The following is a 27331-nucleotide window of genomic DNA, read 5'->3' as shown; positions in this document are numbered from 1 at the left end:
TTTCTCCCCTCCTTGTAGTATCAGAGGCAGTAGCCAGGGTGCACTTCTCCGCAGTTTTAAGGGATGCTGGAAYGGTGCTCCTGGTGAAGTACAGAATAGCTCATCTATGTATTGGAAATAATTTCAACCAAGTTCAAAACTGCGATGACTGCATAATGGGAGATAGTGTTTGTTTTGTGAAATAATAAAACCTTAAAAATAGTATCTTCTAAATTTTTTTTTTTACGTTTATGCTTCGTATTCACCTTTCACTCATTGCAGAAATGAGTGAGCTGGTTGTGAAGTAATGAGAAAATATAACCTGAGGGAGCTAGTTTCATTCACTATCCTAGTGTAAATACTTGCTCCCAAAGCAAATGTTTTAAAACATAGATGAGTAAAAAAGAATGGTGAATAAATTTGACTTACAATAGAAGTTAAATTGTTGAATAACTGACTAGTTATTAAAATGGTCCCCGTATAATTATTTGAGTGCAGAAYAGCGGTTTCATCATCCTTTGGGAAGGAATGCACCTTGCAAAGATTAGAAAGGAACAAGTCTAAAGTTAATACACTTCTACATAGTCGTATTTCTATGTGTTGAATTTCAATTGGAGTTTTGTTATTAAATGCACTATGATATCTTTTATTCAATGGCATTATTATTCAATTTATGATGTGTTTTTTGAGATTCTCGTTTCTGCTAGATTGAATGAACATTTTTTTTCTTCAGAAAGATTATTTACTAACTGGTATATAAAGTGGAGCCAAGATAAGACAGAAAAAATGCTTTTCTGTGCAACAGATCTTTTACATTATTTTTCAGAACGAGAAGCCTTTGGCAGGAATTCTATAAATCCGACTCGCCCCCTTACACTTTCCACAATCCACAGGAAGAATATGTATGGCGAGAACTTACTGCATAGAGCTGTTACTCATCAAGACGTAGATCTTGTACGTAAGATAATAAAAGCCGGTGGAAATGTAAATGCTCGGGATTATGCTGGTGAGTTTCAATTCAATTAAAATACTTTTAAAATAATTTCAGTACAAGTACCTCTCTGTAAATAATAAAAGCATATATTATGAGTCTGTGTAATGGAGAAGATTGGAGGTTTGTGACTGGTCAGTAGATTGTTAAACTTTTTTTGGTTTAACTTGATACGTTTTCTTGGGAAAATATGTAAAWTTAGTTATAAAAGTATACAAGAAAAGAAAATGTTGATGGAAAAGTAAGCACTTAAAAAAATTACGAAATTATGCAATTCCATTTGCTTAGTCTTAACTCAATGATTCTGTGCATGCTTATCACAAAATAGTCCCTAATTAAATAATCAAATTCATAGGTTTTAAAATTGGGAGTATTTTTTTTTCCATTTCAGTGGCCAACTTGAGATGTCAAGWTGTAAATTTTCCAGATTAATTTTTCAGAGACTTTGATTTCAACCTTTACATCTTGAGGGAAGCTGTATCTTTATAATCTAACACTGGCTTGAGGTTTTAAAGTTGTGATTATCTGGTATTTTTCATTTTTTCCTTTTCTTGGGCAGGGGAAAAAAACCCCAACAAATAGAGACCTGCTGCTAATGTTTTGATTCAAGTAATTTACCTTATTTGAGTCTTCCTGATCCATTCTTCCCTGCCTYATCCATTAGTTTCTGAAAAATTTCTGTAGCAAAAGAGAAAATTGTTTCAGACAGTGGGCTCTTCTGCTAGAAAACTTCATTGTTAGATGTTTCCATACTGTGCTAGCAGCTAGAGTTCACAACTATTCTGTGGGAAAGAAAAAACCCACATTCTGCAGTTGTAGGCTATTGCATAATGCAGTCATATCAGAGACCAAAATTAAGGTTACAATTCTTAGGACAGCAAATTAAGGTTGAGATAGATTGGGTCAGCATCAAATTTCAGACTTTTGCAGTGCAGGCATTTATTTGAGCTAACAGAGTGACTTTTAATATATACTTTCTTGTGCTGGAGGTAGATGGAAAAATGTTTTGTTGATGGCGTTCAAAGCCCTGTGTTGACAACTGAGAAGTGCTGATAGTGTGGCTTAAGCTGTAGCCACAGAAGGCAAGTGTACTAAAGTGATCTGCTTCTAGATTTTGGTGTCACAGCTGTGTCCTTTTTCTGCCTTTACATGTTTTRTTTGGCCACCATTTCCTCATCCCCCAGACTCTGGGGTGCAAAAGGAGCAGTGCTGCACAAAGTATCTTTTAGTTGTACTCCTTGAAGAGATGAAAGGTTAACTTGGCCCTGCTTCCTTTGTTTCCAGCGAAGAAGGTGTAATCAGAAAGAAGTAGACTTCCCAGACTTGTGTCATTTTGACACGCACTTTCATCATGGTCTCTTTGGTCAGTGTTATGAATATTATATTCTGCCTCTGTGTCTGTTCTTTTCCTTTAAAGCCTCCCCCCAGTGATTGTCCACATCTTAGCCTCGTATTTTTCCTTATTCCCATGTGAGGGTACTCTGCTTCAGTATCTTACAGAGTTCTTAGGATCTTCTGTTGCTTGTTTTGTTTTGTTTTTTGTTCTCTGTTTCTATTTCCTATTTCCCATTAACATGTAGGATATGGACGGCATGTTAGAGATACTGTCTTGCTTTGAGTCTTGATTGATAGTATCTCAAAGGATCTGAAAAACAGTTGCAGAGGAACTTGTGTTTCTCCTTGACTGGGAGCATGCAGAGTGTCCTGGCAGACTCATGTTGCTAATATCTACTGATTATTAATTGAATGTGTTGCAGGTGCAGTTTTTCCAGGTCATATTATTAGATCAGGTAGAGGGTACTTTCTAATGAGGGAGAAATTAGTACATTCCCTTAAATGAAAATCCTTATTCTCTCCTTAACAGATTTCATAATAAATCCAGTTACTAGGCATATGCAATATTCAGGGCTAGGTATGAGAGAGCCTCAAGAGTTTCTCTCCAGTGAAATTAAGATAATATTGTTTAATGGGAGTGAAACAGTTTTATTAAGCCTTATTAATTCACATATTTAGTGTGTGAATTAGGCACTGACAATCTTCTGATAGTGGAAAATTATTGAAGAGTAAGACTTACCATCAAAATGATCTTCTGGAAGGCATGTTAGTTTCAAAATTGGAAGATAGGAAGTGGAAAATCCTCTTGTTTTTCCCTTATGTATGTTAAAGGACCTGATGTATGGATATGCTCAACCCAGTACAAAGACTTACATTCTTATTTACAAAGACTTACATCYTCAACAGCTCCTTCATGGAGCAGAATTAATCTCATAGCTTGTTATTTTTTTTCATAGAGCAGGGAGTGAATATGGAATTTCACAAGGGATGGAAATGGAAAAACCATTCTTGGGTAGTCTTAAAACGATTTTGATTTGGTAGTAAATAATTCATGTCTTCATTTTGTCACTTCTTTCTTACTTACCTTCTTCAGCATAGCCCTGTAAATAAAAGAGTGCCATGAAAAATTACCTTGCTCTTAAAACAGTGTATATGTTTTACTCCAGGACCAATTACTAAAATGTGGGAAAAATAATTTTTATTCTCCCCTACATAACAACATTAGTTTTAGATTTGATAGTTCTGTTAGAGCAGCATCTACTCCCTCAGTAGGTGCAAATTTTGTCAAATGACATTTCCCAACCCTTGTGACTTTTTAATAAACATTTCTGCATACAACTTACTGTTTTATTTAATAAATATTTCTTCATACAACTTATCATTTTTTACTATTTCRGTATACTCTGTGAAGTCTTTATCAGAAAGATGATCTAAAACTGARAACATTAGAAATTTTTTCACCCAAATGTGAAATGCATGTTTTGCTTTTTCATAGGCTTGACTGCGTTACATATAGCAAGTGTGGAAGGCTTTTATAGAATAGCAAATCTGCTTTTGAAAGCAGGAGCTGATGTTAATGCTACACAAAATGAACATGTAACACCCTTGCAAGATGCAGTTAACGAAGGCCATTATGAGGTATACTCCKAATTGAACACCAAGTATGCTTTAGGGATAGAAATTACTGTTGTTGAGTCCAGAAGGTTGCATAATGTTTTTGCATGGGGCTGGTCTTTTCAGRTTATAGGTAAATACAGGAGCTTTCAAGTCCTCTCTGCCTGATTTCTGTTCAAACCACGTCATGCTTAATAAGATTTGTCCAAAAGGAGATTTTTTTCTAACTGTTTGAGATAATGGCTGTACTACTGAGAAGTAGATTGCTACCATTTAATACTGTTTTGTTCACTGATTTTGTAATCACCTTGCCRAATAACTTCTGACCTGAGCAGTCTTCTGGACTTTTCATGTCTTTTTTCTCCATTATTTAGGAATCATGCATGTATGGCATGTCGCCATAGCCACGCACACCGATATATTAACACAAATATGGAGCATTATGAAGAAATGGCTTTACATTTTGTAGGGTCTTAAACTGAAAGCTAACTGAAGAGTCAGTTTGAATTAATTCTAAGATTTGTTGTCAAATGAAGTGGATCATGAAGCTGTGTCTGAATTGCAGATCCTCTTTCAGTCTGGTAGTGATCACCTCCACCTGTCTTTGAATGTTCCTAGGGTGGACCAAATTTATATAGGAGTTGTATGTGCGTGTCCCTTTTATCTGATAGCAATTTCTTTCTCTAGACATGCCTATATGCTGCCTATTACTTACTGGTTTCCAAGATTTTAAAGRGGATTTTGGAGGGGGTTATTCAGTTTTGTCCCTAAACATTTCATCTTTTTCTGTTTCACAACTGAGATGAGACTTACTCTGTTCCTCCTGGAAAAATCTTCCTAGAGCAAAGAGGAAGAGTGGACTTCTGGTTAATACTCTTTTCTGAGACTGTAGAACCCCAAGAATGGATTGCAGCTTGTGCATCACAGGCTGTTGCAGGTTAATTAAATGTTTCTGAGTTTTGTGACTGTACCTAAGACATCCRGGTCCATGCTTGTGGATGAAAGATTGCATCAGTGCAAGTAATAATTAAGGGCCAGCAACTTGGGTGATACTGGAAGAATACTGATCTCAACTATGTCACTTGAGGCACACCATGATCATTCAGCACAGAGCTGAGTTAAAGTTATGCAAGCTGGTATATCGAGAGGGAACAGTACTACGTGGTGGTTCTGTATTTACTCAGTGTTCTGTTTACTCGTAGCAGTAAAATTATCTTGCTGCAGTGATCTGTCAGATTTAATTTTTGTTGTTTCTAACTAGCAACTAAACAGTGATAGTGATTGAGCAATAGGACTTTTGATAACATAGTATTCAAAGCTGTATTTTTCAAAGCTACATTCTCTGCGTGAAGTTACTGCGGTAGATTAGAACCAGACATTTTGACTGCCTTACCATTGTTTGCATCTGCCATATGCAAAATCAATTTATTTCAGAAAAAAATTCAGAAAAAAAATGAGTTTCTAGTAGTCCAGTTAAAGGAGAGAGCATACAAGTGTAGTGTGTAGCTAATAATCCCTTTATGGAAGAAAAGTTCTCAACATAACTGGTTGAAAAAATCCTAATACTTGGGGCAACTTGTGAAAACCAAAAGGGATTTTGCTGCTAGCTGAGCCCTTTTAATTTTACGCTTTTGTTAGGAGAATGTATGAATTAGGAAAACATCATTAACAATTTTCTCATTAGCAATCTGGTTAGAAGTAATGAGGTACTTGAACACACAGGTGAAGGATGTGAGTCAAGTTCAGTCCGAAACTGTAACAGGTGCTGAAGAGAGAAATGCAGAGGTGCAACTRAAGTCACAGTAATGCTGGTGTAAGATTGCAGAAATCAAGTAATAATCAGACTGTAAATTTCTCATGTTTTAAMAAATTATTTTGCAAAGGTTGTTGAAACATTTTGCTAAAGTGGTGATTTAGTGAAAAACAACAGAATCAGGCTTTTTAATTGTACAAAAATAATAATGTTGGTAGTAATACCATTTAAATGTGTTTCATTTGATCAGATGTATGTTATATATCAGAAAGAGCTATTAAAACTTGCTTTGCAGTCACAGGAGTCACAATAGACACATTTATTTTCTCCTAAAGTAGATACCCTAGATAGATAAGCTGACGTTTACCCTAAAATGACCTGTTATTTTCTGCCAATTAAGAGCTATGGGAGGATGAATTCTGCCCTGGATTTTGGGAGATCTTAGCCTAATGGCATCAGGTTAATAACTGGAACAGTTTTTTAAAAATAGTAAGACTGAAGTATAATGGTGCATCTAGGGGAATGCTTGGGGTTTATGAACTGGAGTAAAGAGAGATTTGATTTTAGTCACTTGTGCTGTCAAGTACAAGAGAGAAAAGGCTGTATAAGGATTATGGAAAGTACTGTCAGAAAAGAAATAATCTGAAAAACTTCTTTTTCTAGATGGTGAACTTATTGCTTTGGTATGGAGCTGATCCCTTATTGAAAAATAAGAAGGGAAGGTGTGCATTAGAAGAAGCTTCCCACCCATCTATTAGAAAACTTCTAGAAAGTTATGTGGCAAAATCCAGAAGATATTCAGAAACAGGTAGGAAAAAATTATGCTGATGTATCATCACCACTAAATGGAGAAATTCAGAACAGAATATTTTTATAATAAAATATTTTACTATATTTTCTTAGTTACTGCTAGTAAYTCTATGGCCTTCTTCTCTGGTGCTTGAGTTACCACTGAGCACTTCTTACTCTCCACAGTTGCTGTACATTGACAAAGTATAAAAGATAATGATGTCCAGATGTTTCTTGGACACTGGAGTTACCTTTAAATTTGAAATGAAGATAGGAAACACAATAGTTGTCTATCTAAATGGAAGATGTGGCATTGTTTGACTTGCTGAGATATGGTTGACTAGGGTGAGGTATGGTTTAGAGATAGGGATAAGATTTGGTTTTAAATTCACATAAAGTCTGAATTTTGAAGAATCCATAAGATAAAAAATGGGAAACTAGGATTAGATCCAGATCTTAGAGGTTGCCAAGCCTAAACTGTTTTTAGGGCTGTGTACAGGAAAATACTACTGTAGGTAACAGTTAGTGAGTTTGTAAGGAGAAAGTTGAGTTAGAGCTAGTGATTGGCTAAGGACAAAGTTGGGTCTGGTACAGTCTTGKGAACTAAGTTGCGAAGAAGGTTTGGAGGAGGTTGTTTGATTAGAAGCAGGTACAAGATAAGCTTTGATTAGAGCTAGAGTTAAGGCCATGGACATCCGTGGGCCGGTGTGGACTGTGCCATGTTTAAGCCTGGTTGGAGTCCTCATCCCTCAGACTATTATTCATTACTGCTTTTTCACTTGGGTGGCTATAAAACTGTAACATGTAGTCCAGGGATAATCAAAAGGGCCTTCAGGACCTTAGCATAGTTAGTAAGGGAATCTGGTAGACAGGCAATTTTTTCTCTCTTCTTGCAGTTTTGAGCAGTGGCATTGGAAGAAACAGATAAATTCCAGTCTATTAATGCATGACTGTGTAGCTAATGTCACTGCCACAATTCTGTTTTTTTCAATAATGGGGTGGTCTATATGTCACCAGGCCTTGTGGTGTCACATGGCATTCATCCTTCTCTGAGAAGGAAGAGGGCTTTGCTCATAAGTTAGCAGAGCTCATTGACGGAGGTTGAAACTAGGCTTTAAGGGACRCTGGGATAATAACAGACTTGCCCTTAAGAAGCTGTCAGGTGACATGAAGATTAGATGGATGAAGTGCTAGTGAGGGCTCTCAGCCTGCGGCTCTGAGACTCCTTGGGTATCCTGAAGGACACTTGAAGTCCAACAGAGAGGAGCCAGAAATTACTCTWAAGTTTCAAAAAGAGCTGCTCAGGTCACTAATCTTCAAAAAAATTTGGAAATATGTCATTCTTTACTCTCACTAAACCTGGTTTTAACAAGATGCTATTTGCAATAAAGATTATATTCCAAGATTTGATTAATATTTTATATATTGATATGTTTTAGATTCCAATAAAAYCCTTATGGACTTGATAATTTTTCTTGAAAACCAAATATCATATATATTTATGTAAGATGGTATATCTGTAAAGTAAATTGTTATCTCTTTTCAATTCTGGTTTCCTTCTATCTTTGATTTTCTTTTCAGATGGAGATGATTCAAATAATATGTTAAATACTCAAAGTGTAGCAGTTGCAAACCAGCACCAGGTACATCTTTATAAAGAATTCTGATTTGATGATAAACTGTTAAAGGCCTGCTGGCAGTCTTCAGTAAAGCAGGTGACTGTTCCTGAAGTATGTTTCAATTCTGGCACACAATATACTAGATGCATCATATCCAGCAGAGACTGAGAGTGATATTCAACATTATGCTCATCCGTACTATTACTTAGGATAAAGTCCAGCCTCATGAAGATGCAAGACAGAGGCAATCAGCTGTGTCTCATGGCCAGTGGTTCTTGCTGTTTTTGCAAGTGCTGCAGAGCTAATTTACAGAAAGCATGGTGCATCAGTGCCAGTTTGTACTTGCAGAAACCTGACTGAAACTGCAAGATGTTGCCTGGCTTGTAGGATAGTTCTATCTTAACTCTGTGTTGAGTAAGTTATGTTGGGTTTTGAGAGGAAAGGTTTGGGAAGACACTGASTTGCATAGAGGTTGCACAGTTATGCTGCAAGATCACAGTAGGATGAGGGACCCTACTCATGTGAAGACAAGACACCATGATCAGTCACTTGGGTCGGTGTTTGCACGCAGTGCAACAGCTTTTGGCACTAAGAGCTACATTYTCCCCCTCTGTTTTCTTCCTTTGAGCAACGATAACAGTATCTGAGATGTAGAATGCAGTGTGCATAGATACATGGTTTTTTGCTTCATAAAGTTTTCTGTGGTTATGACAGCTGTCCTTGTTACTCACAGTTGTGCAGTCTATGTCTCCTTTGAAAYGATGCAGTGTAACAACATCCATGGTGGATAGTCATAGATTATGCTTTAAAACATTAAATGATTGATAAAAAAGCTGCTGTAAACATTTAATTATGTAAACCTATTACTGTAGCTGTGTTATAACTGATAATTTCAGTAGTGTCAGATGCTGCAGTGTGTGTTCTGGCTCTGTCTCCAGATATAAAGGAATCAGAAGGATACTGCTAGTTAGTCATGGGCCTTTGGACCAATTGTGTTTTGAGATTGCCATGAGTTAATTTGGAGTGCTTTTGATGTGTTCTTTACCCTTCTTCATAATTTCCGGGAGTAATTGCAGATGCGTTTGTCRGAAGTGTGAAACTGTAGCTCTGGCATAAGACCATAGAAGCAAGGCAGTTTTGAAGGCAGATCATTAATTCAAACCCAGTTCAGTTTTCAGAAATAAATACAAATTTGAGGCACTTCAGTAATATTTATTGTTGGATTTTACCCATGAACTTTTCATGCATATTTCTTAGTTCCTTAATTCTTTGTCCTGCTGCCTTAAAAAAAAGCACAGAGGAAATCAGTTAATTTTAAAGCAGTACCATTTTCTTTTAGTATATAATAAAGCAATTAATCAGAAAATAAAACTAAATATATAGCCTGTTTTGGAGATAGAATTAAATGCAGATGTACTTCAACATGATAATTCTGGAACATCAAAGGAAGTTTTGCTAAACATGAACAAAGAAAAAAATTGGTGAAATACACAAAGAATGTGTGTTGGGGTTCTTGGTGAACCTTTCTGTGAAGGCAGAAAAATGGAAAAAAAAAAGTTTGAAAAGGGAAGAAATCTGCTATTCTTGTAGCAGAAGCTACAACTAAGCGTAAAACTATTCAGAAATAATGTCTCATGTTATGTAAACCTCAAGTTTAGTTCCACTTACAATCCAAGGAACTTTATAGAAAATGTATTTCCTTGATGATGGACCTGATGAAAAGGGCCAGACTACTGCTCYATCTATTCATAATTGTTGCATCCCACTTAATGTTGTAGGGAACCTGAACTGAGTYAGGTGGTATTACAACAGGAATGTAATTCAGAAGTGGTAAAGTGAAAATTCATTTGCAGAATAAAATGGCAGAACTGATGAAAGTTCAGCCGGAGATCACTAGTTTGTTGTGTCACATCCATGTTTCTGGAGAAAAAGTGTGTGCACAACATTCTCAGACTGCTGATTTAACAGAATTTGATTCTTAGTCAATACTGACTTGCTTGACTTCTTCTCAATGTCTGTTTTAAAGTGACAACAGGATGGGGTGAGTTATGACAGGGATCAACACAGCCTCATGCACAGTAACAGCAGTAGATTGAGTTCTAAATACTGTTATGAGAACACCTTCAGAATGATTTTTTTGTAAAATGTGACAAATCAAGTGTAATCTGATGTTAATGAAAATAAAATTAATGAATCAGCACTATATTTAAAACCTCTGTTTGCCTTTGTTTTGATAATTTCCTTACAGACAGAGGATTCAGAACCAGCATGTGCAAATACTCAGAAGACAGGCCAGAAGGCAAAGGCAGCCTCATATGCCAGSAGCAGCACCAACAAGCTTTCATCTAATCAATCACAATTGAACCAAGCATCAGAACAGCAAGCATCTAAGAAATCAGGTGAAAAGTTAATACCATATAAAYCTGTGGAGCTTTTTCCAAACATACATGAGGAAGGCTTTTAGAAATGCGTGAAGCAAAGTTTGACAAAATACATATAGCATGTTGAGCAAATACTCTAATGAATACCAAAAGTCTGAAATGTTTCCAGAATTTCTGCACTCCATTTCCTAGAATGCACATTTTTGTTTGTTATGTTCATCACTCTCTCCGCATTGTGGTTGAGGGGATGCAGGATCATAAGTGAGAGCTTCAAGCTGATCCTTATTTAAGTATGTTACATAAATGGCAGTTTAAAATAACACTAGATCTGATGTCACAGATCAAAGAACAGGGCTTTCTGAGTATTTGGCACACAAAGATCCACTTGTATTTTATAGCCTATATCCTCATCAGGCACAAGCTAGCATAGACGGATTGTACCGGTAGCTTTGGGTTTAGCTGTAGTATAGATACAAACCTACTTATTTGACAGTAGGGATCTAGCATCCTTGTGTAGTTGTAGTCTCTTCTGCCGGAACATATGGCTTTTTATTTAACATTTTCCTCTTGCGTTTAAGATTTGAATTTATCTTATAGCCTTACAATTACAGCAGAGTCCCGCTTCAAYTCATCTTAACTTCTAAGAATTTTCACTTACTGTTATTTTGATAAAATTGGCACTYATCATGTGCACTTTGGTTCTTTCTGGAACCAGAGAACCATCGTACTCAAGACTTATTAAAACCAAAATCTGAAGTTTTGATAGGATCCCTCCTTTCTTAAAGCCTTTTTTATCTCCTRTATGGGCAGTCACGAATTAAAAAAGCTTTATTCCACTCCTGTSTCTTATATTTTGGTCTCATCTGGGATAACATGTCCCAGGTTGGTTTTTTCCCTTAAGAGGAGGAAATATTCARGATGTATCTTCAGGCAATATTTTATTCAGATAAAATTTAATTATTTCCTTCATACCAAGAGAATGTTGCCTTTTCAGAGGAGTTTCAAGAAAGTATAGTCCTTTGTACAGTTGAAGGCCTTAATTTTGGAGTCCAGGACAATGGCATTCAGATTGCTTTACAAAAATGATGGATTGATGTTTTCTGACGTCTGGGGTTTTCAGATTTTTTCTCTCCTATGCCTTTTCTTCATTTGCTGGCCTTAGGACTAATCAGATGAGATAAAATGTCCCACTGGTCTTCCTTATATTATTCTAATCTTGAATAAAAACCTTTTCTTCACAAATGACAGTGTCACTTTCATCTGCAGTCAGTCACTTACTATCTCCCAACATTCATATTCTGCTTATAAAGAAGGAAGGTACAAACAACTTGCTGCTTCTTTTGTGGTTCAACCTGTGGAAATAATTGCTCATAGACCAGTGCTGAGGTATTGACAGACAATGTCCTTGAAGTTGCTGAGGTATGTCAGCCTAATCTAACCTGATTGCTGGTTACAGTAATCTCTTCATTTTGTTTTTGTTCTGTGCTGACTGGACTTTGTATTTACCAAGATCTGGATCTTTCTTGCTTGTGACCCACCTGGCAATGCATCCCATCCTGCAGAGAGCCAGTATTTTGTGATTCACAAGCTGATGCCCCATTGTGCTTTTGCAAATATTTTCTAACAGCCGTGAAGCAAACCRTTGTGCATGACAACTTAACTGGAAAACTTTGCAATTATTTCTGTTCACTTGCAGCCAATATTGCTAAGGTTCGTTAGCTTAATGGGCTGTTGTGTGCCTTTTTTTTTCTGCAACGTCTAAAAAGTCCCTAGGACATTCTCCCATGAATGGAAAGGAAAGGAAGAACCAGAAAGTGAATGATTGCTTTGGGAGTTCAGACCCAGAAGCTTTTAGACAAAACACAATACATTATCTTATGGTAAAGTAGGTCTCAGATTAGAGAGTATTTTAATAATGTGATGCCTTTGTGTGCTCTAGAATCTCAAGTTTTCATTTAAAAGAAGAACTCTTGAGCTTTTCTGGTTACCAGTACAGTGTAGGCCAAGGACCCTTAGTGCAAAGAGGATTGCCTGAATGCTTTCTCACAGGTTTGAAGAGCCTGCAGTGAGYGAGGTCATGTAAAATTAGTATGGTTTTATCCTCACTGTAGGTCTATCACTAATATCACTTCACTGTGTCTTTAATATTTTTCAAAAAAATCTTGTATTACAAGCTCCATAGTTTGTTTTAAATGAAGCATTGGAAAAATAAATTTTCCAAAAGGCAGAAGGAGCCTGAAGAAAGGCAGCTGTCAAGCATGGAAGATGTTTGATCCTAATAAATAATACTCATCGAAAATATTTGGGAAAACAGCTTGTTTGATGAGAAGAGGAAGATGCTGCAACTAATTGTTCATAGGAATAAAAGGAATAAAACATAGATAAGAGTWGCAAAATGCTCATTTAAAACCTTCCATTTTGTCTTTTTTTAGTAAGTTACAGATTTTGAAGAAATCAGAAAGAACATTGTGAACTTTTAAAAAATATCTTGGTAGTATGATATTGTAACAGAAGGAACAGAACTTTAAAAATGTTAGTATGCATGACAGACCTTTTGAATATTTATATACCCTGTCTTTTGGGTAGCAGTTTGAGGAGGGTGYTGTCCTTTCTCTATACACATAATCAGTACTTTGTTAATCTCTATTTCTGATTGTATCTCTTGCAATTTAGTAGGTCTGTTACTGAAGCTTCAGAATTAGAAGCTTTCTGATAATCATATGATGTGATTAAAATGGATGTTGTTTGCTTTGTGAACCAATAAGGATTAAATCAAGTTTATTTGCAATTATGGGTCCAATCCTGCATAGATTTAATTAAAAGACTATTTATCTATGCCACTAAACATTACTCAAAGACTTGTAATCAGTCTACAGTAGATTTTCACATCACAGCTGTAAAAATAATTTGCATACCTGTGTGTGTGTTTGTATATATATATTCATCTGGTTGTATACCTATAGCGATATGCGTATGTATATACATATATATATATACACACATATATGTGTGTGTATATACATATATATATATACACAGCCTTATATTTTCCTTGCTCTGTAACAAGGAAACTGTGACTTGAAGATGTGATGCTCAAGTCTTCATTTTTTTATATTTTCCTAAGTATCTTTATGTGTAGTTTATATATTTAGCGGCCTGGTAATTTGAAAGCAGTCCATGGAGAAACCTAACATATTCCCTTYCTCTATACAGTATAAAACTTGAATCTTGTTACTTTTCTCGTGGGTTCCTAATTAGTTGTACCCTTGTTAAATCATCTAGGTTTCAACTGGAAATTTTTTAGTATAGGATCTGTTTGTGAGCTGTTGTGTAGTATCTTCTACAATACCTTCTAACCTTTTGATATAGCCAATTAATGTTATTGAATAATTAAAGCAATGGTATTACCCACATTTACATTTAGAGTAATTCAAGTGAATTATGAAGCTTAATTTTCTATTTATTCTTAAGCATTCTTTTTGAAAAAAATTTCTAACGAAGAACCAATATCTGCTTAGGRTATACCAGGGAAGCAGCTGTAATTGTTCGTGCTACCTGTAGAACAAGAACCATGAGAAAGATGAAAATTAGGAGAAACTCAGCAGGGGAAACTCAGTTGCATATTGCTGCTAAGAGGGGAGATTTGTCCTTGCTGAAGACTCTAATATCATCTGGAATTTGTGTCAATGAGCAGGACAATGCAGGTTTGAAAATTACTTTCTTACAGGCTTGTTTTATGATACAATTTTACATAATCTGTAGTACACATACACTTATATAATTTGCGTAATTTTAATAAAATGATGTATTCTTGACTTAAAATTGTTCGGAGGAAAGGAAGTCATTGAACAAGTGCAAGCACACTGAATGAATACATGGCATTTGTTTCAGCATGGAGGTAATGCAGACTATTTCTCAGCAGGGGCTTTAATAGGATTTTGCTTCTCTGCTGAAGAGCACATTTTCAAAGATGTGTACAGAAAATGAACTTGCAGGTTGGGTGAGATAAATAATGCTTATGTATGTCRGTATGTGTGTGTAAAGCACATTCACACAGGTCATATTTTCTTAGGAAATAAGAACAAAAACCAAATTATAGGATAATGTTTTCTTTTTTTTCTATCTAAATGTATAGCACCTTTCTATTTTCATAGTCTCAAAATGGATAGTATTCCATACTAGATGCCTGGCAGACTTAATATTATAAAGTGTTACTGATATTAGATATCAGACAATTAATATTTTGCTTCTGAGTTTTTAGAGTTTTCCTACTCCTGTGTTTTGTTTCTTCTAWTATTTTTACTATTACAGAAAGGAATAAATATTAATATTAATATCGGAATAGTTTTTTGTTATATATCGTTAATATCGGAAAAGTTTTTCTCTGAAGTAAACAGAATTGCACACAAAATAGTTTACCTTGTAATTTCAAGATGATTGTTTGTATAAAGTAATGCAGCAAAATATAGAATTACTGACTAGAGACCTTTGTGGATCTTCCCAGATCCCATCCARTACTGTATGTGTCATCTTGCTTTTACTAGGTTGGACAGCAATTCATGAAGCCGCCAACAGAGGATTTACTGATGTGATCTTAGAATTACTGAAAGCAGGTGCTGATGTTAATATCAGAAGTCTCTCTGGTGTTTTACCAATACATGATGCTGTTGCTGGCAATTATTTGGAGGTACATTTTTCTTTATGTAAGTTTCCCTGATACCAGTTTCCAGCAGATGGTCAGCAAAGCAAAATCCCCATTTCATTAAAGTTACTAACACCATTTTAGTGTACATTTGCACTTAGGAAATAAACCAGTGTTCTTTAAAGTGATCAGAATGAGAGAAAAATATTTTTCAATAGTGACACTTGAAATTGTACAGTTAGCTKACTTTTTCAGTACAGCAGACAAAACAGAAAAATTCAGAAACTCCTTGTGGTTCTTTCCCAGTTCTGGCTTCTTAAAAATGATATTAAAGTTGAGCATTCTCAAATTCATTGATTAGTTCAATGTTGCTGCAGATGCGATGATGCATTTCACACATAAGAGAGAAGCGATAACATGCTTTATTGATACAAAACTATGAGTTAACAAATTTCACTGATAAATGTGACAATTTTTTAATACAACTCTAATATTTACTGCCTAGASAACTGCAAGAAGGACCCTGCTGTTGAGTCATCATGATGTTCAGAAGGAACTCCCTTGCTTTCTAAAATCCTTCTCAGATGGCTAGACCCAGACTTGGTCTCAGATTCAGTTAGCAGTTTATAACTAAAAGAGACTGTGCATGCACAATCCTTTCTACCACTTAGCTAAGATTTCAAAGTTTAGCATGTGGCAAGGAACCTCTCAGCCTCGAGAAGTAACCCTGACAGGTGTCCATGCTCAAGGGGAGGTCCTGGTGTGCAGCCCATTGCTGTGTGAGAGAGCTCAAGGGCTCTGGGCTGTGCACTGTTTATGCAGTAAGATGATTGATTTATGGTCATATTTGCATACCAACAAGATGCCTGGGTCACTGCTCCAGACAGTACCCTTGGTTCCCCAAAGTCTGGAGTAAACTGGATGCAGCTATCACAGCGGTCCCTGGTGGCTGTGGTTTAAGCACAAGAGGAGAGTTAGCACATGGCCATAAAGCCCTCTGTCGTGGATGGGACATTTTTTCACTAGCTCAACTTGCCCAAAGCCCTGACCTACCTGACTGAGCAGTTCTTGGGATGTGGTGTCCACAACTTTTTTGGGCAATCTGTTTCAATGTCTCACTGCCTTCATTGTTAAAAAAATATTTTTGTACAGAAAAGATCCTGGGCCTGCTGTTTCAAAATCAACCTTTTTTTTTTTTTTTTTTTTTTTTTTTTTTTTTTTNAACTGGTGCTTTCCAACCCAAACCATTCTGTGGTTCTAGAAACAGTCCATTTCAGTTAGAAGGGTCCTACAGTGATCATCTAGTCCAACCCACCTGATCCTGTTGGGACCAACTGGAAGTTAAATCATGTTAACATTGTCGAAATGCTCCTTAAACATTTGACAGTCCCCTTGGGGCATTGACCACTTCTCTAGGAAGTTCCTCTAATAGAGTTTAGAACCATTCCCACTCATGTATCACTGGGTCCCTGGGAGAAGAGATGGCCCTTTGTCTCCCCACTTCCCTTGCTCAGGAAGTTGTAGAGAGTGTTGAGGTCACCCCTCAGCCTCCTTTTTTCAAAGCAGACAAGTCCAAAGTCCTCAGTGGCTCCTCACAGAACACGTCTCTGATCATTCTCACCAGCTTTGTTGCTTTCCTCTGGGCATYTTCAAGGACCTTCACATTCTTCTTAACTTGTGGTGCCGAGCACTGCACAGAAATAAATAAAATGTTACTTTGTCAGAGTGATTTCTGGGGAGCTGTAGTGTAAAGGTGATGCCCAGATTGGCTCAAGCCAATCAATACTTTTATTTCTGTCAGGACAACTCATGTTTAATCACATTTATCCTTTTCTGTGAGCAAGAGTAAAACAAAGGAGATGATTTCACAGGCCTGGAGCCAAACTACCAGTATGGTTCTTGCAAAGATCTAAGTTTATTATTCAGTATTTTTGGGGAAAACCAAAGAGAACATTCTTAACTCCAAGAATTGTTCTCATTGTGGTGTGTTTTCCAGCTTAACTGCATTCTGAGTGTGAGAAATAAGAGGAAATGCTAAAGTTGAGGAATCATAGATATGAAAATTCTTTACCATCCAAGCTCTCATCTCATCAGTTTCATATTATCTGAATTTAAGGGGTAGATGATTCTGCTGATGCCACTAATCTCTATTCCACATTTTGCAATTAAGGAAACTTGCAAAGTTTTTGTAATTAGGAAAAAAAATATCAGTTCATGTAACCAAACCCAAACCCACTATTAAAGAAAGAAATCCACTTCTTTCTGCACTGTGGTCTTAATGCAATTGACCAGGTCCTTTTAATTTAGACATGTGGCATTTTGTAATTGTTCTGTATAACCATAAAGCCATTAAAACCCTATAAAAGTTAGCACCATAAAACTATACATTAAATGAAAATTTGTGAATTATTTGTGTGGAAAAAATAGAAGTAGAAACATAGAAGTCTGTGTTGATAATAGATAGTTATTTAGTTTGTTTAATTTGGATTGCAAGTGTAACAGTTTCAGGATATCTAATTTGTWCCTGTATTCTTTGGGATTTATGTTAGAACACATGTGTCTATGTACTATAGTATTGTAATTCCATAGCAAGAATTACCACKGTACAAATAATGAAAATGCATAACAGGCAGCCAGGATTCTGCTGCAGCATGGAGCAAATCCCAACGAGAGGGATGATTCAGGACAAAATGCTTTGAATCAAGCTTGTGATGAAGAAATGAAGGAACTGCTGAAGTCGTACGGTGCTATGGACTCTGTRCTTCCTGTTCCAACTATCGAAGTTACTGGTATGTTAGTTTTGTAATATAAATCATAGCATTATCCAGTGGTCTTAAGGAAAAATTGTACATTAAAATAGTATGGTACTGATAYTTTAAATTCTATTAACCAATGAATGCTATTTATTTATTTATTTATCTACAGAAAATAGGATACGTTAGTGGGTTTCGTTTATTTTCTGAGAGAATGAGGTATAATAACATATTTGGATCTTCAGAATTTTGTTATCCGTATTTCCCTTCACAGGAAGGAAAATGAATAGTTTAGAAAGTGGTAGCTTTCATTTCTTTATGCTACCTAAATTGCATGTCATCTGCATGTACATGATACTTTTTTATTATTTGATCTGCCATTGCGTCTTTGTAACCTATGTTAACTAATCCAACCTATGATGCTTCTGCAAATTAATCTTAGATTTTATTTATTTTTGCTTAATTGTGGAGAGGGGAAATCAAAACGTCATTGTTACGATTTCTGTAAAAATGATGACGCARCTTTGGAACCAGAGCATGAGAAATACAGCATGGTAAGTGTAGATAACAGAGTTTTGTTAACGTGTTTTGTAGTATACTGCTGCATAGTGACATTTGCTGACTGAGTAGTGTAAAAATATAATTTAAGTAATAAATTAAAATATATGTAAAAACAGCATTATGCAGTGATTTATAGTAGATATGTTGTTGTTTACATATATAAATACGTTTATTATCACCTCTCTCTGTTCATGGCTCCTGTGCATTCAAATTTATTGGGCAAACAGTATACAGCACACTCCTTACTGCTTATATAAATAGAAAAAAGGTCATGAGTTCTGAAACCTTTCATCCTGTTTCCAGAATGGTTCTTTTTGAAACAGCAGTATTGTCATAATGATGATGAAGATATTTAGAATTTGTTTATCTTAATGTAAAACAACAAGGAAGATTTTTGCACAAGTTTTTAGGAGASCTCTTGCTGGTGTCTGTAAGCTATGTCTGCATTGTTTGGGTGATGCTGGAAATTCACTATCTAATCCTTGCATGCACTCAGAGGTCTCTGGAGGACTCTGAGCATTAACTAGTTTGAATGCCACGGCAAAACCAGGCTGTGACAGCCCCTTGCAGAGTATGTCCTTGCGCTAAGTATCTCTGTCCTACCCGTGCTTCATTGCCCTTACACAGTAAATCCCTGCCTGGAATGACTTGAGTCCACCAATACTTGAACTACAGGCCATGAATCATGAATCATGGCCTGGTCTGTACAGTGCACTTGGCTCTACTTCATACTGGAATTTCTGTGTTAACAGGAGCCTGTTGCTGCCATACAAGATACAGAAAAGAAGCAGGAAGAACTGTTGCTGTTTGAATTGAGAACTTCCAAAGATGCAGGTAGATGTAAACTGAAGTGTTTCACATACATTTAGTGGGTAAATATCTTTGGCAATACAATTGTTTAAAAATGTTATTGCACATATCATATTTGAATATCTCATCTGGAAAATACAGCTTCAGAGAATAAGATTTTAATAATACTTCTCAGGTATGGGCACTTCCTGAAGTACTTCCAGTTGCATAAGAATGAATATTATGACAGAAAAGGTGGGCATGCCACTTGGAAGCATGTGTCTCAAGTCAGCCTAATTATGTAAAAAGGGAYCATTAGATAAGAATGCACATGAGCTCCTGCATGATCGAGAGCAGCTATTTCTGTATGTAAAGTAGCAGATGGAGCATTTTTATTCTAGTGTGGCTAGACTTCCAGGAGCCTGAAATAATTTATGAGAGAAGAAGGAGAATTCTTTATGGCAGAGACTGTGGATGATGGACAATTTCAGAAATGCTGATGCCCAGCGGTGTAATTTGTCTTAGGCTATCAAATCTCAGTTMATATTAATCTCAAGAATTTACTAAGTGATAGTGACTTTGTAGGAGATCATGATGCTGCTGCTGTGTAGTTGTTGGAGTTTATTGTGTCCCTGCCATGATGCTTCAAGAGGCATAGCCTGCTGCCAGAATGCCTTTGACCAAGGTCTCTCTCCCCAGCTGCCCTTGCCTAGATGGAACAACTCATACTCATGAAACAGTTTTGCTTCCTGACATAAAGAAGGGGTTTGTTTTAAAATTTATTTTCCTAATTACAGACTAATATTTAAATTCCTCAAGTTTCCTAAATACAGGAGCTTTCAAGTTATATTTACAAGTAAATTTATCCCTTAAAAATAAACATGAAATATGAAATTATGCAGATTGTTGGATTCCAAGTCAAATTTATAGTGTATGGAGTGTTAATTAAAACAGATGCTTTCTTGAAAAATGTTTGACAAACAGGTAGATTATACTATAGACAGAAGCCTATGCACAGCGACCAGTGCAATTTCATAATTGCAAACAGAGCAAACAGAGCTGTCAGACTTCTCCTGTTCAGGAATGTGAGAGAAACGAAAGTGGTGATCTGCTGCTATCACTGACAAAAACATTAGTAATGTAGTACCTCTTAAACTAAGTTATAGTCATTACTATTRATGACACACAAGACTGAACAAGAACATAGAAGTACATTGACAAGCTTAAAATGTAGAGTACAATCTCAAGGTATTTCCATGCAGTGAAGCCTACAGTAAATAACAAATTCAAATTTACTATTAAACTGCCTTAATAAGGGTAATATTTACATATTATGAAGTAGGCAAATACTGGTAGGTACTGTGAAAAAGGTTTGGGGAAGCATTTTGTAAATGTCAGTTCAGTCCTGTAATTCATAATTTTTCCCGATCATGTAAAGCTTGCATTGACTTTTTGAATTTCAGGAATTAGATTACAATTTTAGCAAATTATCCCAGTGGTATCTACCTGTTGTGACTTCTAATCCTCATGTATGTGTCTAAGACATAGGGTGTATAAAAAGGAATTTAAAAATGCTCTTTTATTTTATAAAAATATAGCTAACAGAAAGTGGCAATTTATCATTTAATTTCATAATATGAGTTAGAAGCTGTGTAAAACTGTGATAGATATGCTTTTACCATTATATGTAATGTAGGTTCATTGAACTGTTTTATAGTACTTCAAACGAAAGTTTTAGACACATTCCTAAGACTGTGTACTTTCTGCAGGTGGCCTCAGTAATGGTCATGTTATGTAGCTCCTTGCGGCACAGAAAGCTTGAAAATTTTCAGTGCTTATCATCCATAGGGCACTTATTTRTTCTTTTCTCTCTTAGTGATTTCCTGAAAAAGGTACTTGCACTTCAAAGGTTTCTGGTACTTGAGCTATTTTCTTTTAAGTTAAACTTGTATTTAATGTTTTCTATAAGAATTTAGTTAAAAGACCTTCAACTGTAAGGAGCTACCAGCATGTRTTCCATTATAAAGTACTACAGTAACTTGTACTGGGCTGTGTATTTGCTACAGTGAAAATGTTGTTAATGTARTTATTTTCCACTGCCTATTGTCACCATCATTCTGATTATTTCAAAATATTGAACAGATGTGTATATCCAAAGGGTGACTCAGATTCATGATACTTTGAATGAAATACTTACAAAGCAGAAAACAGAGAGGGATACTCTTGCTAAAAAATACAGGTAAGTAGAATACAAGGGTTGTATTCACAGGATGCTATTCTGTGCAGTAGTAGTGATAGAAGTTGTTAGGAGATTAGCATATAGAGACATGAAAGTAAATCTATGGGGTTTTCACTGAGATTTTTTTGTAAGTTTCATCAGAATTGGCTTCAGTTACCTCTGTTACATGATGGAGGAACTTCAGGGTTTAAACTAATGCATACTAATCTGTTGCTCTTCTCACAATGAGCATTGAAATTAGGTAGTGAATAATACAAAATGTGTGGAAAAATACAGAATGACAGAATATGATGAGTTGGAAGTGACCCACAAGGGTCATCGAGCCCAACGCTTACCCTGCACAGCACCATTCCCAAGAATTGCACCATGTGCCTGGGAGCATTGTCCAAACACTTCTAGAGCTCTGTCAGGCTTGGTGCTGTGACCACTGCCCTGGAGAGTCCTGTTCCAGTGCTCAGTCACCCACTGGGTGAAGACTCTTTTCTGAATATTCAAATCAAAACTCCTTTGTCACAACTTCAAGCCATTTACTTCCTGTCACTGGTCACCACAGAAAAGAAATCAGTGTCTGCCCTTCCTCTTCCCCTCATGAGGAAGTTGTAGACCGCAATGAGGTGTCCCCTCAGTATCCTCTCTTCCAGGCTGAACAAATCAAGTGASCTCAGCCTCTTATGGCTTCCCCACAAGGCCCTTCACCACCCTTGTGTCCCTCCTTTTGATGCTTCCTTATAGCTTTACTTTAGGCAATTGTGGAACCCGGAACTGCCCCCAGCACTCAAGCTGAGGCTGCCCCAGTGCAGAGCARGGCAGGACAATCCCCTCCCTTGCCCGGCTGGTGATGCTGTGCCTGATGCCCCCAGGACACGGGTGGCCCTCCTGGCTGCCAGGGCACTGCTGGTTCATGTTCAACTTSCCATCCATCATGACCCCAGGTCCCTTTCCATGGCATTGCTTTCCAGCATCTCATTCCCCAATCTATGTACATCCAGGAGTTCCCCATCCCAGGTGTAGAATTCAGCACTTTTTTCATATTGAACTTCATATGGTTGGTGATTGCSCAGTCCTCTGATCTGTCAAGGTCTCTTTGTGGGGCCTCCCTGCCTTCAAGGGAGTCAACAGATACTCCCAGTTTTGTATTGTCTGCRAACTCACCAAGTATCTCTTCCAGTCCTGCATCAAAGTCATTAATAAAGATATTGAAGAGTGCAGAGCCTAAGATGGAGCCCCGTGGAGCCCCACTAGTGACAGATCACCATCCTGATGTCACCCTATTCACTACAACTCTTTTTGCCTGATTCCTGAGCCAGCTGCTCACCCATGACACAATGAGTTTAGCCACCTGTGTGCTGAATACTTTGTCTAGAAGGAGAGTGAGAGGGACACTAAAAGGTTCTACTGAAATCCCAAAAGTGGGTTACCTTTTAAAAGGAAATTASGTTTGGACAACAGGACTTTCCACTAATGGAGGCGTGATACCTTAACATAAATTAGGAAATTGAGAGATKGAGCAATTACATTCATTTTGCAGTATCATGGAGGAAAATAGTAGCAACTTGAGACACTACTTGGAGTCTCCCTGCTTCTGGTTTGTTTCTTTAGCACCCCTAGATTAGGACTGTTCAGCCAACAAGAACCATTTAGACAAAAGGCTTGAAGCATGCTTGCATTAATTTTATGTTTGTGAGAACAGCTAAGATGTGAGCTAGGACTGCTCACCTTAGTGTAAGCAGGGACTATGTGAATTACCAGCTTCATGATGCTAGGTGTCACAAGGCATCTCTTTACTTCCTTCTGAGAGTGACTACCTCAAGGCTGGTCATACGATAAACACTCACCTAACAAAGTAGCATTMTATTCAGCAGATGCTTCTAGGCCAGCTGATGAGGATGTTTATATACTGTCAGTACAGGCAGGATTTGGTTAGTCATGTAGAAGCAGCAGTGTATAGTTTTCAGGTAGTCCTGATAAAATACACTGGCTGRTTGAGCAAAGAGACTGAAATATTTCTGTCACAGGCCATTTTGCCAGCTATAAAATGTAAGAAATACAGTTTATATGGATAATTAAAAAAAAAAGAAGAGGATTTTATGAGGAGTTAGGGTTCCAAATCATCCTTATGAGCAAAGCAGTGACTGAATTAAGAAACAAGGACAGTAAAATTCCCAGCTACACAAACTTACCTGCTTTCTAGTATTGAGAGTGAGACTGTTCCTGAGTGAAGTGATAAATATTTCTGGTTATTGCAGATATCCTGCAGCTAATGCAACAGCCATCAGTCGATAGTAATGAGCTATATTCCAAATCACGTTACATTTCCTTTTTGTTATTTATATAGTGAACATCTTATTTTTAATTAGTAAGCTTATAACTTTTGTCACACAAGCCATAAATGCATAGATCAGGAAGCATCATCTCATTTTCCRTCTTTCAGTTGTTCAGTTAGTTGGCCTAACTGGGAGAGGTAAAACTAAGATTTCTGTACTAGCACCTTCTGTACTAACGTACTAAAACATATCTCTTACCTGAGAAAAAATGAGCAAAAAAAAGAAGTATCATATTTGTTTGTGGCTGGAAGTTACTTTGTCATTTTAGTCATAGTATCTTTGCGTCTTCAGTTGGAGCTTCTTCTGTACCTGTGTAGCAATACAGCAATAAAACTTCCCTGAGGAATAACAGCTAGAAAATTGTGCAGAGCCTCACTGGCCTGTGTAGAAGTCCACAGTTGTCATAGCTAACTCAGTGATTGACTGTGTGCTGATATGATAGTAGTGTGYTCCAAGCACAAGTGATACCGAGCAGTATCACAGAACAGATAGCAATACTGTCAAGCTGTGTTTTTTCTGTCCTTTTTCTGAACCATCTAGGCATGGTGTACCTTTGTCCTGATCCCCTCAACAGTCTTTTTGGGGACTGGGATGGTGTTACTTGCATGGTATCTTTGCTGTGGGTGTGTTTAAAAGCAAACCATATTGCAATTCCTTTTCCCACAGCTTGTGTTACTTCTCTTCCCAGCATGGTGCCAGAATGGTAGTGATACTACATATTCTATAGGAGAAAAGAGTATTATGCTGGGCTGGTGGCTCTTGTGCCAAAAAAAAGTGGGGCACATAAAAAATTTCCATCCAGCAGAAAGGAGGTAAAATCCCCCARGAAAGGAGTCTCACAGGAAGGAGGCTCATTCTGGGAGCAGGGTGTCCTGAAGGGTGAGACATTCCCAGATTATACAGGCAACATCCTAAACTGATCTGTCCTCTTTACTTAAATGCAATGTGGCATTATTGCAATTGTAGCAGTACAACACAAAATCTTGTGTATGCCATAAAAAAATTACAGTATTCAGTAGCTCATGCTGAGCTCATTTTAAAAGGTTCCAAATTAGAGGCTCAAGGACATTGAATTCAATGAACTACTATGATTTGTGGTGATAAAAAAGCATCCAAAGATAATACAGGCCCAGTTGTGATTCTTTGAATTAAYGTATAGGAGTGTGAGACTGTTACGGAATTTTGAGGCTTTACATCCTAATTCTRTGAAATCCCCACTTGCATCTTAATTCTGCATTCTGCTATGTTATTCTGCACTTTGTTGTCCATAAACCAGGGATTTGAACATTGAACTTCTTACATTAGAAAAATATTGTTCAAATTTTAAGTGTTGGCATAGTCCTTTGAAGCGTGTTCTTTATGGTTTACATCTATTGAACTGTTTTAATTTTGCATTTACAGTAACTCCAATGCCCTTCTTTTTTTTTGTTTTCAATAGGGCTTCAGTGGAATCATTTAAAAAAGGTGCACTGAGGAAACAACTAGCTAACCTTGCTTCTAGGCAAAAGAGCCTGTTGACTGTTGCCCAAAACCAGGAAAAATTAGTGCAGAAAATACAAAATTACAGGAAAACAAAGCAAATGTCCAATTCATTATCAGAAATGCAAATGTCAAAGTCAGTTGTTTTCCATGGAAATGATACAAGACAAAGTTTAACTGCTAATGAAATCATGTGTCCTGATACAGTTACATTTARTATGAGTCTTGGTGCCAGTACGCCTAATGGAAACAGAGTAGAATCACATGTCTCTTTAGAAAATAGATTTTCAACTCAGGAATGCATCCAGCATCCACACATCTATTTGAATGAGACAAGAACAAATAAAGAAGCAATTAGGGCCAAAGAGGCTTCTGGTCATGCTCRGGCATCTGAAAACAGGGTAAGAGAATATCCCTTTGACCATATGTCAAAGCTGACAAAAGCTACAGAAGTGATGACATTGCCTTCAGAACCTACTATTTCCACTGCTGAAACAAAGCGCTCACAGCAAAAAGACATTGATTGTGTAGCAATTGTTGAACAAGGAAACAAGTCTTTAAATCCCACTTCAGTGACCAACACATTAAATATTGTGGAACCCCGAAGCACTGTTGTCAATAAGAATCCATGTCAGACAGCCAGTGACTGCAAGAAGGTTCTTACACATGAAGCTCTACATAGATACATGAATAAGAAGGAAGCATTCCAGCAGCAGCAGCAGCAGCCGCAGCAAATAATTTTGTTACCATCTACAAAGAGCTTCTCTAACGGTTTGCAGCAAATGGTCTGTCAGAGTAGTGAGAATTCATGTAATGCCAACTTGGTACTTACAAATTTTACCTCAAATACACATTCTCCCGTAAATGTCAGTGAGAAATCTTCACAGAGCTATAGTAATCAGGAATGGGAACAGAAACAACTGAGGTATGGACGGAAGAGTAATAAAACCCCTCAGTTGATAGACCTGCTTGAATTGGGAAGGATAAAACCAGGAGAAAACGTTTTAGAATTCAAACTGCAGGTAATTGTTGAGAAATAGTAATGTTAATATTAGTGGATAATGAAAATACCCCACTCACTAAAATATGGGGCAACAGCAGTTCTCATGGTTTAGTCTGCATCTTCAGCACTTACTAATGAATGTTTTTATTCATTGGTTATAGATAACTGTGAGTTTAAAAGGAAAATGCTATGGATAAAGTCTTCTGTCAGCCCGTAATTTTAAGACCCAGAATATTGCATATGTAAAATTTGTGTTTAACTTTGCATTACCAGTTTGTTAATATTTCCTATTTCTAGAACCAGTGTGGAATCTTTGGCTAATCTACATTGTGCAATACCTGATACTAGATTACTAGAAGGAGCAGGAATATAAATGTTTTTATGACCTTAATGTCATTCTTGGAAACAACTGTCAAGTCCCTCAAATAAAAAATGTGACACCAAGGATTTCGTAGTGCTGTAATAGGCATGAATGCATGCAAAATTACTTACTTACATGCTGGCTTGTTCTATAAGCTTACTGTCTGGTATGAATCACATATTTAAAACACAAAGAAAAAAACCCCTAATTTTTTTAATACAAAAACATGTCCCTGTCCCTTCAAATACAGAGCAGATTTTTACATCAACTGCCAGGGACCTGGCTTAGTACTGAGCGTATCATTGACTGAGGGAATCATTGACTGAATTCCCAGATGTGAGCTAGTTAACTTCCAGGGCAGCATATTGATAAAAGCATGAAAGGTTCTTTTCAGCCAACTCACCAGGTTAGTTGATGTAGAAAGAGCTGCTTTTCCTGCACCTGTAATCTGCTCAAGAATGCTTTTCTGCTGAGAGTTGCCATTTCATGTGGTCTTGTGTTTGTAACATAGGGGAGTGTAAGTCACCAGGCTGTACATTAGGCCATATGATAGGTATATAGACACACTTCTTTTCTTTAAAGAACATGTGATATTCCTTTGAACTGCAAGGTGATTAAGTGGAAGGATGAAAAATTCAGTATGTCTACTGTCATTTTCAAGACAGTTCTCTGTGATACCATCTTGATGCATGTGGATCCTAAAGAGCTATAGCCCCATG

General features: G+C 36.9%; 1 protein-coding gene across 1 annotated transcript in view; it reads left to right on the top strand.

Moving 5' to 3' along the window:
* The window catches only part of ANKRD31 (ankyrin repeat domain 31), a 61798-nt gene that overhangs the window by 17597 nt on the left and 16870 nt on the right, over nt 1-27331 (top strand). Inside the window, 12 exon segments of the mRNA XM_057363763.1 lie at nt 806-985; nt 3801-3943; nt 6336-6480; nt 8043-8104; nt 10329-10479; nt 13980-14165; nt 15006-15148; nt 17733-17892; nt 18328-18410; nt 19170-19251; nt 21349-21445; nt 25208-26270. Coding sequence (XP_057219746.1) covers nt 806-985; nt 3801-3943; nt 6336-6480; nt 8043-8104; nt 10329-10479; nt 13980-14165; nt 15006-15148; nt 17733-17892; nt 18328-18410; nt 19170-19251; nt 21349-21445; nt 25208-26270 — 2495 coding nt within the window.

The sequence above is a fragment of the Malurus melanocephalus genome, unplaced genomic scaffold (assembly GCF_030028575.1).
Source record: "Malurus melanocephalus ecotype Western Australia unplaced genomic scaffold, MMel_1.1 scaffold_31, whole genome shotgun sequence".
NCBI classification, from domain to species: domain Eukaryota; kingdom Metazoa; phylum Chordata; class Aves; order Passeriformes; family Maluridae; genus Malurus; species Malurus melanocephalus.
This window is presented reverse-complemented; position numbering and strand designations above follow the sequence as displayed.